The following is a 15,553-nucleotide window of genomic DNA, read 5'->3' as shown; positions in this document are numbered from 1 at the left end:
CTACTGCCATAGTTAAGAAATAAACTATTTCATGACCCCCACCCCCAAATATCTACAGGGGCAAAACAAAAGGTTAGGTGTGCAATGAAAATAAACATCTTTGCCCAGCTTGATATGGGGACTAGCCCACCCCAATACTCCTTCAAATTCTCATTCCTTTGCCAGTTTGCAAAGGTATCAAAACAAAACACCTATTCTATCTATCCTGAGGCTGTAACAGATTTCATCACTGACTTCATAATTGAGGAGGGGGGGATTGTGTGTATATGTGAAGAACAGATATGAGGAACAATAAAACTGAATGTAGAGGTTGGTAACTGAACAGTCTCGGTGAGTTTTGCCCTCAGGCCTATCAGAATTAAAGAGATATTCTCTAATATTCAGGCTGGGTTGGGAAGAAACAGGAATAAAAGAAAAATGGCAGGAGGCCCTGGCTGAAGAATTATTGGTGGAAGTAAAAGAAGTCTAGACTACAATAAATGTGGAATGGGGAATTGAGAAACATTGGAAGAGCTGCTATTGCTGGGAAAAGCAGTTAGACACCCTACCCCACCCTGCACAGCTCTCTTGGGCTTGAGCTGTGTGTTTTTAAAATCTTTATTCCGTTACTTCCTCAGTGAGCAGCAGGACATTACAGGGGGCTGCTGGGAACCCACTCTGGAGGCCTCCTGCAGTCAGCCACAATTCCATTATTAAAGCACTCAGAGGCTATGGAGCCATTATCACTAATGAAGCCACAGAGGAGTGTGGGTTATGATGCTGGAGAGAAGGGCACAGCTCTCTAGAGCTGGCATTAATCTTCAGCTTGAAGGAGATGCTGTTGAATGTACTAAAATGAAACCAAAATGTGGGTAGCCAAAAGTTTCTTCCACAGAGAGTACTCAAGCACCACTTAATACAATGGCTCTTGCTAGGCCTGAACTATCCAGTGGGAGCTTCTCAATGGCCCCCACTGTAAACGGAAACTACAGGTGAACAGCATTCTATTCTTACTTCTTTTGCAAGGTTCTGCACTGTCTGGACCCTGTATGCAAACATAGGGTTTTTAAGTCTTTTTAACTTTTAAAAAAATCACAGAGAACAAGATGGTATGAGCAGCCCTGCTGCTCCACTGGTCCATTCAACTTTCCCCTACTTCCTATACAGCTGCCATTTTGCCTTACAGCAGACAAAGCAGGAGGATGATTGAATAGACCAATAAGAGGGCAATGTCTAAGATATAAGAGCTGCATCTTTTGTTGATTTTCAGTTGTCAATGATGGCAACCACTTCCAGGTAATAACAAAAAGCATGAACAAGTGAGGACTTGCAAGAAATTTGTGGGAGCAGCGATCCCATTCACCTTTGTTTCCTCCCTTCTCCCTCTACTTCTCTGTCTTTCAGTCTTTTTTTCTCCTGCCACCCCTTTTCTTAGTCTCCCTCTTCATGCCTGTCACTTCCTATTTTTCTCTGCCCCATTGCGCCTCACTGCACCCCATCACTCTCTGTTTCTGCTCCCCTCTTCACAGCCTTGCAGGTGAGACTTATTGGAATACGGGAAAATGACACAGGGATAAAAAGAAACCTTCCTCCCACCCCCAATACACAATCCCAATCCAAAGTGGAGATATCTGCAATTGCTGTTTACAAAGAAAAGTCCCCTCAAATTCAGATCATGGATCTTCCAACATCTCCTGTTTTGACCTTGAAAGGATATTTCCAGCATTAAAAAAAGAACAATAGCCATGTAGGTCTGCATTGGTGCTGAATGAGAAGTGGTTTAATCCATCTCCCCTGTATGATTTTATCCATTACCCAAGAGTTGCCAACCTCCAGGTAGGGTCTGGAGATCTCCCAGAATTACAACTGATCCCCAGACTGTACAGGTCAGTTCCCTTGAAGAATACAACTGCTTCGAAGGGTGGACTCTGAAGCCCCTCCCCTTATCCAACTCCAACCTCCCTAGGTTCTACTCCCAGGTCTCCAGGAATTTTCCAACTTGGAATTGGCAACCCTACCCCCATGGGAATGGATTACTTATGTCAATACCATCATTATCAGAAGATGCCTGTTTACTGATCCCTTCAGTTCCCCTATGAGAAACAACAAAATCTGTCTAGGTTTTTCCTCAGCTCATTCTTGAGTTGTTATTTACCCTTTGCTGCTGCCTTATCACATTGTTCCCCTGCAATCAACAGGAACAAGACAGAAACTTCTGGGGTATCCTGGCTACTAGATACCTCCTTTCTTGCTCCTTGCAAGTGTCATAGTTGAGGGGTTTGCCATGATGTCTTACTGTGTAAGTACAATCCTATTATGGAATTTTTGTTCCACTTAACATGTCTTGTTAATACTTATGCTATGCTTCCGTTCTTTCCAGTGGTTACAAACTTCTAAAATCCTAATGCGCTGGTTAAAGAATGTCCCATTTTGTTGATTGTACTGAGTCATTATGTGTAATTTGTCCTGAGTCCCAGTGAGAAAGGCAGACTATAATTCATATAAATATATTTGTAAAAATCTGCCTCACTGATCTGCTAATGTATGTGACGAGACACATCTATGTGAACATTTGTCCATTGTTGGGCAAATGGTTTGGTAGGTTCCATTCCTGGGTATAATTTTCTACTAATTTCTTCCTTGTCTCTATTTCAGTATCAAACAGACTCTAGATGCAGGATATTCTCTTTGTTGAGTGCTGTGGATTATCTGATTCTTTCACAGAGTGTGACTTTCCACACTTGTGAATGTTTTGTATCTATGAAGGATGTAGCAGACAAGAGGAACGAATAGGTCTCTGGTCATTCCAGTGCAGATACATTCAGAAGAGGACACCTATACCACACAGTTGCATTCAAATTCTTCTTTAGTAGTGCCTGAGTTGAAGTGGGCTATCAGTCTCAGGGGTTGTTTCAGTCTTCATAAAGGCTGGCAGCAGAACCATCTCCTCTACAAATGCATAATCTGTCATTTAGAATGTGAAAACTATGGTTTGTGATTTGTAAACCACCACATTTCCCCAACAGATGATGTTATAAACAGACTAAGTTGTTGGGTAACCCTGTCAGAGTTGCTACAAAGAACACAGAGTCCCTTTTTTCACCACTGAGAATTTCATAATCACTTGCTGGGGAAACTTCTAGAAACCTCTGTCATGCTTCTTCATACAAACTGAATTTTCCCCATGCAAGCACAAAATTAAATGCATTCTGCATGTATGAGAAAAGGCTAAAGACGTGGGGTACTGAGTTTTAGAGAAAAGACAACTAAAAGGGAAAATGACGACATTTTTTAAAATTATGTTTGAGATGGAGAAAGTAGGTACAAAGAAATATTTCTCTCTCTGGCATAATTAACTAGACCTCAGAGGCACATAAAGTTGTCGACAATAGACTCAAGACAGAAAAAATGAAGTCTTTTTTTCATTCAGTAATTAAACTGTATAATTCACTGCCAGTTGATATAGTGATGACCACTTGCACAGATGACTTTAAGAGGGAATTAGAAAGATTAATGATGGATGGGTCCATTGGTAGCTACTAGCCATGATGCCTAAAGGGAGCCTTCAAATCCAGAGGCAAATAAACTTTTGAATGCCAGTTTTGGGAGGCAACATCAGGGGAAGGCTTAGACTTCTATATTCTGTACAGTTCAGTTAATATATTCTGTTTGTTGGCTCTCCAAGGCAGCTGATTGGCTGCTGTGCGAAACAGAATGCTGGTCTGATCCAGCAGATGACCTCTTATGTTCTTATGGTGCAATAAACAGACATGCATCCATTTTACAGTGTGTGATATTATGTGATGTGTTAAGCTATCCTCATGAACAAATTAATGTGATACTTTGTAAGATGTTCTGTCAGACATCACCCAGATCCAACACAAAAATGCTGCCTTTGCCTGCTCTCAAAGTATTTCATAGGCTTCTTCCTTTCCTCTCCTGGTACATTCCTGCCTAGGACCTTCATTCCCCCAGCTTCACCCTTCCTCAGCTGTCCTGAGTTCTTGGGCTCCAACCCATTCTACCCTTTCTCCGTTATGAGTGGAACTCCCCAAAACACTTGGGTGATGCCATCTCTCTCCCTTCCTCCCTCAAAATTTACCTTTTCCATGAGGTCTTTGGCCCAACTCCTCAACCTCTCTTCCCTGCAGATGAACAGACCAAGTCAGAATAGGAGTGGAATACAAGGGGCAATGGAGCTTTGTGACAATTCCCATCATAGCTTCACTTCCCTCCACAAGTAAGAAAAAGCAACACCAGGATAGCCATAATTGACCCTCCCCCCCCCTCCATCTCTGCTTTAAACCCCCCAAAAAGAAAGAGGAAAAACAGCAGGGATAATCACCATGCCATGCCTGTATTTTTCTTCCCTATGAGGGCTAAAAGCAGAAGGGAAGGGACACAGTGCAGTCAGGGAAATAGTGCAGGGGAGGCTATGTCAGGATGTGTATCCTCCTTCCATCAAAGGATTGCCCTCAGGTGCAAACATTCACACTCACCAGGAGAAGGGGCTCCCCTCTCCTATGCTAATGGACTTTCCCACGCTAATAGGCCTTTCCCATGCTAATGGTCCTTTCTTTTCCTTACATGTACTTTGATGCCTGCAACTGTAAGTAACCAGGTGCCTTATCTCTCACTGTGCTAGCTTTGGGGCTGCTCTTCCTGTTAGTTATGTCTTTCTCACATTCCATGGAGAAAGGGGGGGAATGATGGTTGTAGGGAAAATAAAGTTGGGACAGTTGCTAAAGTGGTTACAACTGGCTTTCGCAAAGCCAGGATCGTGCTGTTGATTCCTTTTGAATCCCGAGCTTCTTATTGACTACAGTCCCAGAACCTGGCTGGATGCCAAACTGCACATCTGGATTTTCAGTCAGGGAGCTCCGGTGTTTGATGGTGCCACACTACACACACACACTCAGTCTTGGGTCTTGAAAAGCCAGGTTTCGGCTTATCCAAGAGTTAGACTATGAATGTAAGGTCACTTCATCAGAACGACTGACACCTCCTGTTTATTCCCTCCGAGGGAAGCCAGAGCGGATGCTCATCCCCCCTCTCGTTGCATTGAGTCCAGTAAACGTTAGCAACTAATAGTAGGCATGAGTGAAGACTCACCAATTCTCCCTAAATTAGTGGTTTCACTGAACGACGCCGAAGTGGCAAGAGAGGAGTTTTGAAGTTCGGGTAGTAGGCTAACCAAGGAGAAGAGTCGGCTTGGGAGGGCGCGGGGGGAGGTCAGAGCGCCCCCTAGCGCTTGGAGAGAGCGAGGTCCGTCCCATAACTCGCCGCGGAGCTGGGAAGGGTGAGGCGCCAGAAAGCGAGCGAAGCGTACTTGGGACTAGCAGGGAGGCTTATCATTACGAGGGACTCGCTCGCACGCCCAAGAAAGGCGGGACGGGACCTGCAAAAGGTGAGTCGCAGCCAGGTGTGATCGACTCTTGGTTCTCCGTGGCATAATTGCCGATAGCTTGGGGAGGAGGTGGTGGTGGAGGAAGCAGCTGAAAAGGGAGTCCCCGTTTGGACGGGTCCAAGTCTGGGACGCCTTGACTTGGGAAGCGATGAAGGGCAGCCCTGCTCGAGAAAGGCGAGATTCCGTGCGTGGAGATTCCTCTCTACGTTAGGAAGACCGCTGGGAACCTGCACCGTGTTGAGCAAAGATTTATTCCAGATCTCGTTATATTGTTTAAGAACCGAGTCGTTTTTAGCCATCCCTCGGCCAGGATGGCTAAGGAATATAGGGGGAGCGGAGCGGAAGGTTATCGGTCGGTTTTGATGTTCACGTGAGTAAGAAGCAGATACTGTTTGAGATTATAAACACTTGTTCAAAGGCAGCTAGTTCATCCTAAATTGCTATAAACTAAAAGGGTGGGATGTCTGTGAACCTTCAAAATTCTTCCAAACAATGCTGGTGACAACTCACCATAACTTAGTTCCTGCTAGTTATATTTTAATACGATGTCACCACTCTGTTGCACTCAGAGTTAGGTGGGGTTTCTGTTTCTGTATTCTTGTGTGGTTAGCTTGGTGATTCTAATCCATGAAAGCAATAGGGAATCCTGGCTATTATCCTAAATTACTTAATTTCAGAGAAAAGGATGTAATGATGATTGTATGTGTGTGACAGTATCACCTTTGGAGGCAACTGGTTTTGGGGAGGTCCATCACAATACAAAAGTTGTAAGAGATGCTTCTCCAGCACAGAACAGAAGAAGTAAAAGAGTTTGGATTATACCCCACCTTTCTCTCCTGTAAGGAGACTCAAGGTGGCTTACAAGCTCCTTTCCCTTCCTCTCTCCACAACAGACACCTTGTGAGGTAGGTGGGACTGAGAGAGTTCCGAAGAACAGAATCCAGAAGGATGTGTTACTGGCTTCCGGCACATATTTGGAACCAACTGTTTGCATTAAATAATGTGAACTGGAAATTCTGTTTCATATAGTGACTCCCAGAAATCATACAAGAAAGATTTGTATCCTCTTCATTAATTAATGCACACTTCCAACACTGGTTCAGATTAAATGAGTGTGTATTGAAAGTATGGGGGAAAGTCAAGTACAAAAGAAAGCTTAAGATACTAAGGAGTAATTAAACTTTATAAGTTGTCTGAAGTATGGACCCCTGGATTCAGTTTCTCAATCACAGAGTTCAGTATGAGTTGCACCCGGTTAGAAGCCCTGACTCAGACATCTGGTTCTGAATTTAGCCCTAGGTTACTTGAGCCAGACAATAGAAATAACATTGTAATAAAGCAGAATAATTAAGTTATATGGCACATGCTTACTACAGACAGCCACTTATTTTTTTAAGAATCCTACTGCGAATATTACAATGATGGTAATTTACTTCTTGCACTAGTGGGCAAGAGGAGTTAGTGCCACCAGAACCAGTACAAAAAAACTGATAATTCAAACTGCACATTTGCTTCAAAAGTATACATAATGACCCTTAACTTTGCTTATGTCTGAACTGTAAGAGTTGTTTGGTGGTTTAATCTCTCAGATTCACGATGTGTTTCCATCACTTTTGACATAATGACCCGCTGTAGAGTAGAATGACGCTAGTTCCCAGGAAAAGGCTCTGCTTGTCCTCATCAGTTTATTATGGCTGTGATGATTTATGCAATGCAAAGAATGTGACAAAGAATTTGTGTAATAATGTTTGTCACATATTTTTCACATATGTTCTTGAGCATATAACACTGAACATGTTAAGCATGTTAACCTTTTTAAGTAGCTGCCTTTGGCCAAGAAGTTTCTTCATTGGGGATGTGAATAATGTAACTTTGAATTTTAAAACCCAGTACATATTAAGAGGACTGTAATAAAATTTAAAAGTCACAATTTAAAATAAAAAATTCTCTGCATTTCCTAACCTTGGGACTTCTTAGCCTATATGATCCCTAATTTGCTAGAAGTGGAGATTAAAGAATAACTATATATCCATCTTGGTGAGTCTTTGATTTGGCTATGCAGTAGAATTATACCCTTCTAAGTCCACTGAAGTAAATGGGCTTAGATGGGTATAACTGTTTAAGGTAGAGATGAACTGTCTTAATAAAGAAGTGGGGATGTACGGTGGTGGAAAGTGTGGGTAAATCGCAGCCAACTTATGGTGACCCCATGGGTTTTTCAAGGCAAGGGATGTTCAGAGGTGCCATTGCCTGCCTCTGTATTGTGAGTCTGTATTTCCTTGGTGGTCTTCCATCCAAATACTAACCAGGATTTTACCTTCAAAGATTTGACAAGATTGGGCTAGCTGGGGCCATCCAGGTCAGAACAACAGCTATATACTTCCTGTAGAAACTGTGACTACCGCACAGACAGAAGACTCTCCAGGAGTGTCCCTCCTTCCCAGGGACCTGTCAGCTCTCACCACCAATACCATCATCTACTTACAAGCACCATAACAATCCTGGCCTCTGTACTGCATTTACAAAGCAAGAGCCCTCTGGGCAGACCTTACCATTTAAAACACGAAACACAAATGAAGGGGTGGATACAGGAGGGGGTAACTCTTCAGAAAGCAGGCCAAAGAAGAAAAGGAAATTAGGAGAAATAGAACTGTGTGTATGTAAAGTTTTTGTCAAGTTGCAGCTGACATATGGAGAACCCAGCAAAGGGCTTTCAAGGCAAGTGAGAAGCAGAGATGACTAGCCTTTGCCTTCCTCTGCAGAGTCTCCTTTGTGTACTTCCCTTCCAAGTACTGACCCCGCTTAGCTTCCGAGATCAGACTAGGTCAGATTATACTCTACCGTTAGATGTCCCATGAATAGAATTAGTAGAACAGAAATAAGGAAGAAGAAGCCCAAGTAGCTTTTCTGTGCTGTGTGTTTTTCAAGTGCTGAGGAAGATCAAGCCACTGGTTGTGCATGCTGAAGCCATAGCCCTCAAATCCAGCTGGTAGGATGTTTCCCCTCCCATTCTCCCCTCCCCTTCCTTCTAGAGCAGCAGTTCTCAACCTGTGGGTCACGACCACTTTAGGGGTTGAAAGACCCTTTCACAGGGGTTGCCTAAGACTCTCTGCATCAGTGTTCTCCATCTGTAAAATGGATAAATGTTAGGGTTGGGGAACACCACAACATGAGGAACTGTATTAAAGGGTCGTGGCATTAGGAAGGTTGAGAACCACTGTTCTAGACCAGAATGCATGAGGAAGGAAAGAGAGTCTGGGCTCCTCAGAAATATCGTTCTTTGGGATTCTTCTTTGTATAGGCTCTTGGTAGAATTTCTGATGCCTGTTTTGCCTTGACAGATGCCTGCTTCTGGAGGCCATTACTGACAGGATGTTTGCCATCCACACTCCCAATGCATCCCAGACACCAGCTGCTATCCCTCTGGCAAATACTTCAACGTACACAGAGTTGGTGAAGACCACCGCAAGTTCTTCATCACCTGCTGCCCCCATTTTCTCTATGACCCTGGGTGCTGTCTCCAATGTGGTGGCACTTGCTATCCTGGTACAATCCTATGCCCGCTTCCGGCGCCGCTCCAAGGCCACATTCCTGCTTTTTGCCAGCAGTCTGGTTATAACTGACCTAGCAGGCCATGTCATCCCAGGCTCTTTTGTCTTGAGACTCTATGCCACCCGGCGCGGGTGGGCAGCCATGGACCCTTCTGGAGCCCTCTGCCAGTTCTTTGGAGCTTCTATGGTGTTCTTTGGACTATGCCCGCTTTTTCTAGGCTGCATCATGGCAGTGGAGCGTTGTGTGGGCATTACCCGCCCTCTGTTGCATTCTGCTCTGGTCACACCGAGCCGGACAAAGCTGTCTTTGGTAGGATTGTGGGCGGCTGCTCTGGCCATTTCTCTGATGCCTCTCTGCACCTTTGGGAGCTATGTTGTTCAAGCCCCTGGCACTTGGTGCTTCATCAAAGTGCGAGGAGCAGAAGCATGGCCAGAGGGGGCCTTTGCTCTCCTCTTCTCCTTGCTGGGCTTGGCCTCCTTGTTGGCCTCCCTCTTTTGCAACACATACAGTGGACTCATCCTGGTGCGGGCCCGACTGCGGGGTCAGCGCAAATGTGGGCACCGGCGGGCCAAGGCTCATGACATTGAGATGGTTGTGCAGCTGGTGGGCATCATGGTGGTTTCCTGCATCTGCTGGAGTCCCTTACTGGTAAGTAGGGAAGAATGTATTTGAAAGAGGGAAAACCTCTAATCAAGAGCTGAGGTGTAAAATTTTGAGAAATTTTGCAGCCATGATCTTTATCCTCATTATTAATTGAGGAAAAAATTCCATTTTTTATCAAAGAAAAAAAGGAATTTTTGGAGGGCAAATGGAAATATATGCAGTATTTATTTTCATATAAAACCTAACCTATTTCTCTGTTCTAGTAACATAAAATGCATCACAGAGTTGGATGCTATATACAGTTGAGCTCTTTTGCCCGCTTATGGAATTTAGGAGTATATCAATTCCATCTTTGGTATATGCTCTAGTTACATCTACATTAGATTACTGGAATGTGCTCTACGTGGGGCATGAACCCTTAAAAAATTTTTTGGAAATTTCTGTTCGTGCATAATGTTTCAGCCAGGATGTTGACTGGAGTAGGTCATATCAGTCCGGTCTTGGCTTATCTGAACTGACTCCCAAATCTGTTTCCAGGCACAATTCAAAGTGCTGTTATTGATTTTTAAAGCCTTATATGGTTTGGGATCAAAATACCCGAAGAACCACCTACTCCCTTATAAACCTATCCAACCACTGCTGTCACACTCAAAGGTCCCGCTTTGAATGCCTCCATTTTCCGAGATTAGGCAGGTGGACACCAGGGAGAGGGCCTTCTCATTTGTGGCTGAAGAACTCTGGAACTCAGTCCCCAGGGAGACTAATCTTCCCTCTTTTACTGTCATTTTCCACTAGCAGGTGAAGTCTTTTCTGTTTTCTGTGGCATTCCCTCAATGATCCTTTCTTCTTGTCCAATATTTTAATTGTTCTCTTTATTCTGAGTTTAATGGCTTTTGTTTCATTTTAATGTTTTTAGTATGTGTTTTTATTATGTACATTTTTATATGTAAAATTTTAAACTCATCCAATAACTGAGGAGAGAAGAAAAAAAATAAAAGTTCTAAACAAAAATAACTTGTATTAAATGAAAGGAATGCATTATTTGGACATAAATATCCAAACGTCCCACTGAGAAGTAGGAAAAAATGTTGAAAATAGAAATAACTTTTGTATGAAATGGTAGGAAATATATTATCTGGGTACAGATGTTCTCATAAGATTACCACAGAATCAACAGTATATTTCAATATGTAGTTGCATTTTGTAACATTAAAGACAGTAATTTATTATAAACGAACATATTATATCATATTAACAGTGCAGTCCATGTGGGAGGTGGGGAAGAACTGCGGAACCAGAATGGCTCTGCCTCCAGTTTGTTGCCAGTCCAGACAGCCCAAGTGATACCTATGCCATATAGAAGAGCACTAATTCCAACAGTGGGGCACCGTGCAGCTCTGTGGTGCTGCCACTGTGCCGGTGCTCCTCCGCCACAGAAGCCCATACTAGCACCAGTGGGGGAATTCCAGGGGCTTCCTTGAGAGGATCTCTGAGGCCTTTCAGTTCAGAAAAGCCCCCTTTAGTTGCCAGATACACCAGCAAACAAGCTTGTGTAGCCCATTGGAAATCAATGTTGGGTTTGGGGCTTTTACTGAGTTTTTTTTGGGGGGGGGGGTTGGGGTTTTTTTCTGCACACCTTTCCATTCCTCTTTGGAAGCAGCATGGCTATATAGTCCCTTGCTGCTGTGAAAGTGCCCCTCCCAACCATGGGCCCACACCATGGATTGGACTGCCAGCATTGCCAAAATGATCCACATTTAAACAACAAATGAGTCCTTGAAAATATGCTGTATAACTACAGTATTCACAGTAATTATAATTATCCAATGTTGTAGATTGCCTTGTATAAAAATGTTTGTGCAACATATTTTGAGTAAGAACTTTCCTTAAAAAGCATTTTGCTCATTTCAAAAGAAAAAAATATTGTAGTGGTTCTCTTTGTAAAAAATTAGGGAGGGTCTCCATGGGGGATAACAATTCCCCCTAATTTGTCATTTTTTCCCCCATGAGCCTTTCTTAGATGTAGAGAAGCAGGCATAGAGAAGCAGGGAACGGGTTTGTCACTGTGATTGTCCCAAGCTTACAGACATTAGTGAGATCTGCAGTGCAGATGTGAAGTTCACTGATGCATGCGGATCCCACATCCTGTTATCTAATGGGACTCTGATTGGAGAAGAACCTTCCTGGGGAGAGCCTGAACTGATTTTGTTGTCTTTGGTGGATTCTGCACAGCATATTTATAACAAGTTGCAATTATTATTAATGAACCCATTTCCCCTTTTTATGTTCACATGTATGCCTTTTACAAGTCCAGGAAGTGATTTGAGCTAATGGAAAAAAATTGGGTTCTTCTGTCCCCTTTGTGTGAAAACACATTTAAAAACATCTGCAACGTATGCACAGATTTGAAGGCATACAGAAATGAATCCTCACAGTCATCCCAATTTTCCCACATTCTGATTGGCTGTTCCTTTTCACCCATAGTCTCATTGGACATACCTGGTGCTCCCTTTCTCCTTTGCTTTCATTGGTTGCCATGGTGGCGTTGAGTCAAACGTTTCAAAGTCCTCCCCCTCCTATTTCTTTAATATAGTACCGGTAAATCAATAGTACAAAATGGAAACAATTCCCCACCCCCTGGCCAAGTTAACGATGTAGTCATTAATAAAATGGGATGATTACAAACCCAAGAACCACCTAACAAACACTCAGTCTGGGCAGCAATCGAGTGCATCTGTGTAGCTTTGAATTTTCCACATACAAAAAAAATTTTAAGAGAGAAAACGGAACTTTCATGCAATGGCCAGGCAATAATGAATGTGTAATCATAGATCTATGAGTGAAATGGCAGACATAATTGCTGCCATGGGGAGAAAACATGCTTGGGGAACTTTGTAAAATGGTGGGTGGTCAGAGAATTAGTGTCCAACATGCTGGGCGAACTGCACAAAATGGAGGGCAGGCAGAATCATTCTGAAATGGCGGACAGTAGCAGAAATGAAAGTAAAAGAGTGAAAGGGGGAAATAAGCCAGCGGGCAGGAAAAATAAAGCATCTCCTGCCTGTTGTGTTCACGTTGTCTTCAAGTCAGGTTTTTGAAAAAATATTGCTACATCAATTTTCAAAAAGCCTGGGTTGAGAGAAATAGAACAGGCTGAAGTCTTTTTGGGGAAGAGTGGTGTGCAACGTTCTTCCCCCAAGAGCTTTTTATAATGTACTCAGCCCATTATATTTATGCTGTGTGGAATCCACCTATATTTTCCAGTGGCCAAAGCTTCATTCAAACATTATACATTGGAGATTTGTGATGCAGCTTTTGTAGACCCTCCCCTGATGTGTAAAGCATGAACCAACCTCTCATGCCTTATTAAGCCCTTGGAGATTGGGCAGCCCTTTTGTCAGGAAACAATTGCAGACTACTTGGGTGTGGATGGAGTAACATTTATGTGGAGTGAACTGAGGGATGGGGGCAGGTTCCCATTTCTGTTTCTAGGCTTTTAGGATCACTGGAAAAAGGCAGGCACTTCTGAAGTCCCCACAAACATATTCTCCTCTTACTACTGTATTTTGCCTTCCCTCCCAGGTCTTTGTCATCCTATCAGCGAGCAACTCGAGTGATGCCCTTGATTATGAGCAGCTGCTATTCCTTGGTGTGCGCCTGGCCTCCTGGAACCAGATCCTGGACCCCTGGGTGTATATCCTGCTGCGGCGTGCTGTACTGCGCAAGATCCTTGCTCTATTTCTACGAAGTGCTGATTTCAAGGCGCGCTTTGACCGCTGGGAGGCCAGCTCCTTTCAAAGCTCTGAGCGCAGTGTTGCTGTTGGCCGCCTATAGGGCTGTCTGGAATGCAGAGAGTTACTCATTCTCTGAAGAAGCCTAGGAAGCACTTTTGCACATTCCCCCTCATTTGCCAATGGTCTCCCAAGGAAACCACGTTTAGCAAGAAGGGGTTTGAGACTAGCATGGGACAGAAGGCTCTCTAGAGTCAGTATCTGGAATCCTTTGCTGATAGTACAGTTGGTGGTTCAGGAGCCAACATGATTACTCCACAAGAAAATGGAGATGGGATCCAAGAGTGTGGACCAACAAACACGTCTAGGCCAGCTCCCTGCTTAGTTTTCCATCAGGAGTCTTCCCTGTGAATGAAAAACACTGGATCTTGCTTGGAGTTTTATTAAGGAATCATGGAAATCCCTTTGTAAAGGCATAGCTCAGTGACACCACACATTCTTTATATACAGAACGATTGAAGATTAATTTTAGGCATCTCCAATAAGTGGGGTTGGGAAAGATCAGTACATCTGATCTTGAAGTTACAGGAGTTAGAATCATAGAATTGGATGGCCATACAGGCCATCTAGTCCAACCTCCTGCTCAAGGCAGGATCAGCCTAGAGAACATATCTGACAAGTGTTTGTCCAGTCATTGCTTGAAGACTGCCAGCAAGGGGAACTCACCACCACTGTAGGCATCTGATTCCATTGCTGAGCTAAAAAGCCAGTGGTCCACCTCAACGTAAGACAGCTTCATAAGCTGTACATGGAGACCTTGGTTGTTATTAAAATCATATATTTTAAGGTGGTGAAATGAAGGAGGATTCTATCTTTGACACCATGACATGGCTCAGCATTTCTTAAAGAGATTGCTCCTGGATTTCTAAGCAGGGAAGAGACTTGTCAGTTGACTAGTAAGTTGACTACTAAGCAGGTGATAAAAAAACCCCCCAGACCTTTAGTCTGTGTCTTCTTTTGACCAGTTCTATTCAGGTGGCTCCATCATTCAGCCCAGCTATCCGAACATACAGGACTCTGTTTAATCTGCTGTCCTGCAATTCAAAACCAATCCTAGCCCATGATGCACCTTCCCTATGCCACCTAGAGGCTGTTCATAAAGTATCAGTATATATGGTCCTCTTCCACACCCAAAACATTTAAAGATAATGTATAAATTGTGTTGGAAGAGAGCAGGGCTAGGGCTGATGGCTCAGGGTGGCTTAATAGTTACATTCAACCATCACAAACATACACGAGTTGGTTAAAGATGGGCATGAACCTAGTTAACCGTCAGGCTTGCAAGCTCCCTCTTCCCCTTACACAGTGCACCAAGACTAAAGATGGAGGTGTTCCACTAATTCCTATTTGTCATGGTATTTGAATGTACGCACTTTAACAAACTGAGATTTGTTTCTTTCCAGTCAATCTGGATTTTAACCCTGAGACCTCATTGCTTTGAAAGAAAATCTTGAGTTGCTGAGGAACTTGCATTTAGGATAGTCTGAATGCAAGGGGAAGGGGAAATGTGATATTCAAAGTACTGGCAGCACATGTTTTCACAAACTCAAAGGAGACACTGTCTTCCAGAACTGAGTAATTGCAGAATTTGTAGCAGCATCACTTTTCCACAGACAAGAAGATAACTTCTGGGTATCAGATAGATCCACAGTAGAGTAACTTTCTGGATTGGAATGGGTTGAGAGTCCTGTAAGTTTATTGAATAATAAGAAGAGGCTCCAGCTAACATCTGTAAATGTGATATGGTCATAATCCTTCACAGTAAAGACTGTTTGTGCAGTTTTTCTTGGAAAGTAGAAAAGTCCAAAGTAGATATTCTGCAGCTTGTGTGAGATGATGTGGCTGTTGCATGTCCAGTATCTGGACTGTACAAGTTGTCAACCAGCACAGGACGCTCTGTTACAATAAAGCATCTTTGCAGAGCTTTCTTGCCTTATACAATTTATTGCCTTTATATCACAGACTAAATCCCAGCATGCTGGCTGGCGGCTTTCTCTGGCAACTTTGCTAACAGCCTCTAAGAACCAGGCTGTAATCTGGCAAACTGGGTCAAACAACAGTGGGGAAACTTCAGCATTATCCCAGAATGCATGAAAACTGATGCCCCATAGTGGGACAGATAGACCTGTAACTCAGCTGTAACCACTTCCTGCCACTTCAGATTTTACAGCTAGATTTGGAATAGCATCCCCCTGTGTATGTTCCTAGGAATCTCTTCAAA

At 43.4% G+C, this 15,553-nt stretch overlaps 1 protein-coding gene across 1 annotated transcript; it reads left to right on the top strand.

Moving 5' to 3' along the window:
* Positions 1-5,271: 5,271 nt before the first annotated feature.
* Positions 5,272-15,515, top strand: PTGER1 (prostaglandin E receptor 1). The gene is made up of 3 exons (XM_048489802.1): positions 5,272-5,386; positions 8,728-9,586; positions 13,124-15,515. The coding sequence occupies exons 2-3, from the start codon at positions 8,759-8,761 to the stop codon at positions 13,373-13,375; spliced, it is 1,080 nt and encodes a 359-aa protein (XP_048345759.1). The 5' UTR covers positions 5,272-5,386; positions 8,728-8,758; the 3' UTR covers positions 13,376-15,515.
* Positions 15,516-15,553: the final 38 nt, after the last annotated feature.

This window comes from Sphaerodactylus townsendi, linkage group LG03, assembly GCF_021028975.2.
Source record: "Sphaerodactylus townsendi isolate TG3544 linkage group LG03, MPM_Stown_v2.3, whole genome shotgun sequence".
In the NCBI taxonomy this organism is placed as follows: domain Eukaryota; kingdom Metazoa; phylum Chordata; class Lepidosauria; order Squamata; family Sphaerodactylidae; genus Sphaerodactylus; species Sphaerodactylus townsendi.
Note: the sequence above shows the minus strand (reverse complement) of the source record. Positions and strands in the feature narration are given on the sequence as shown.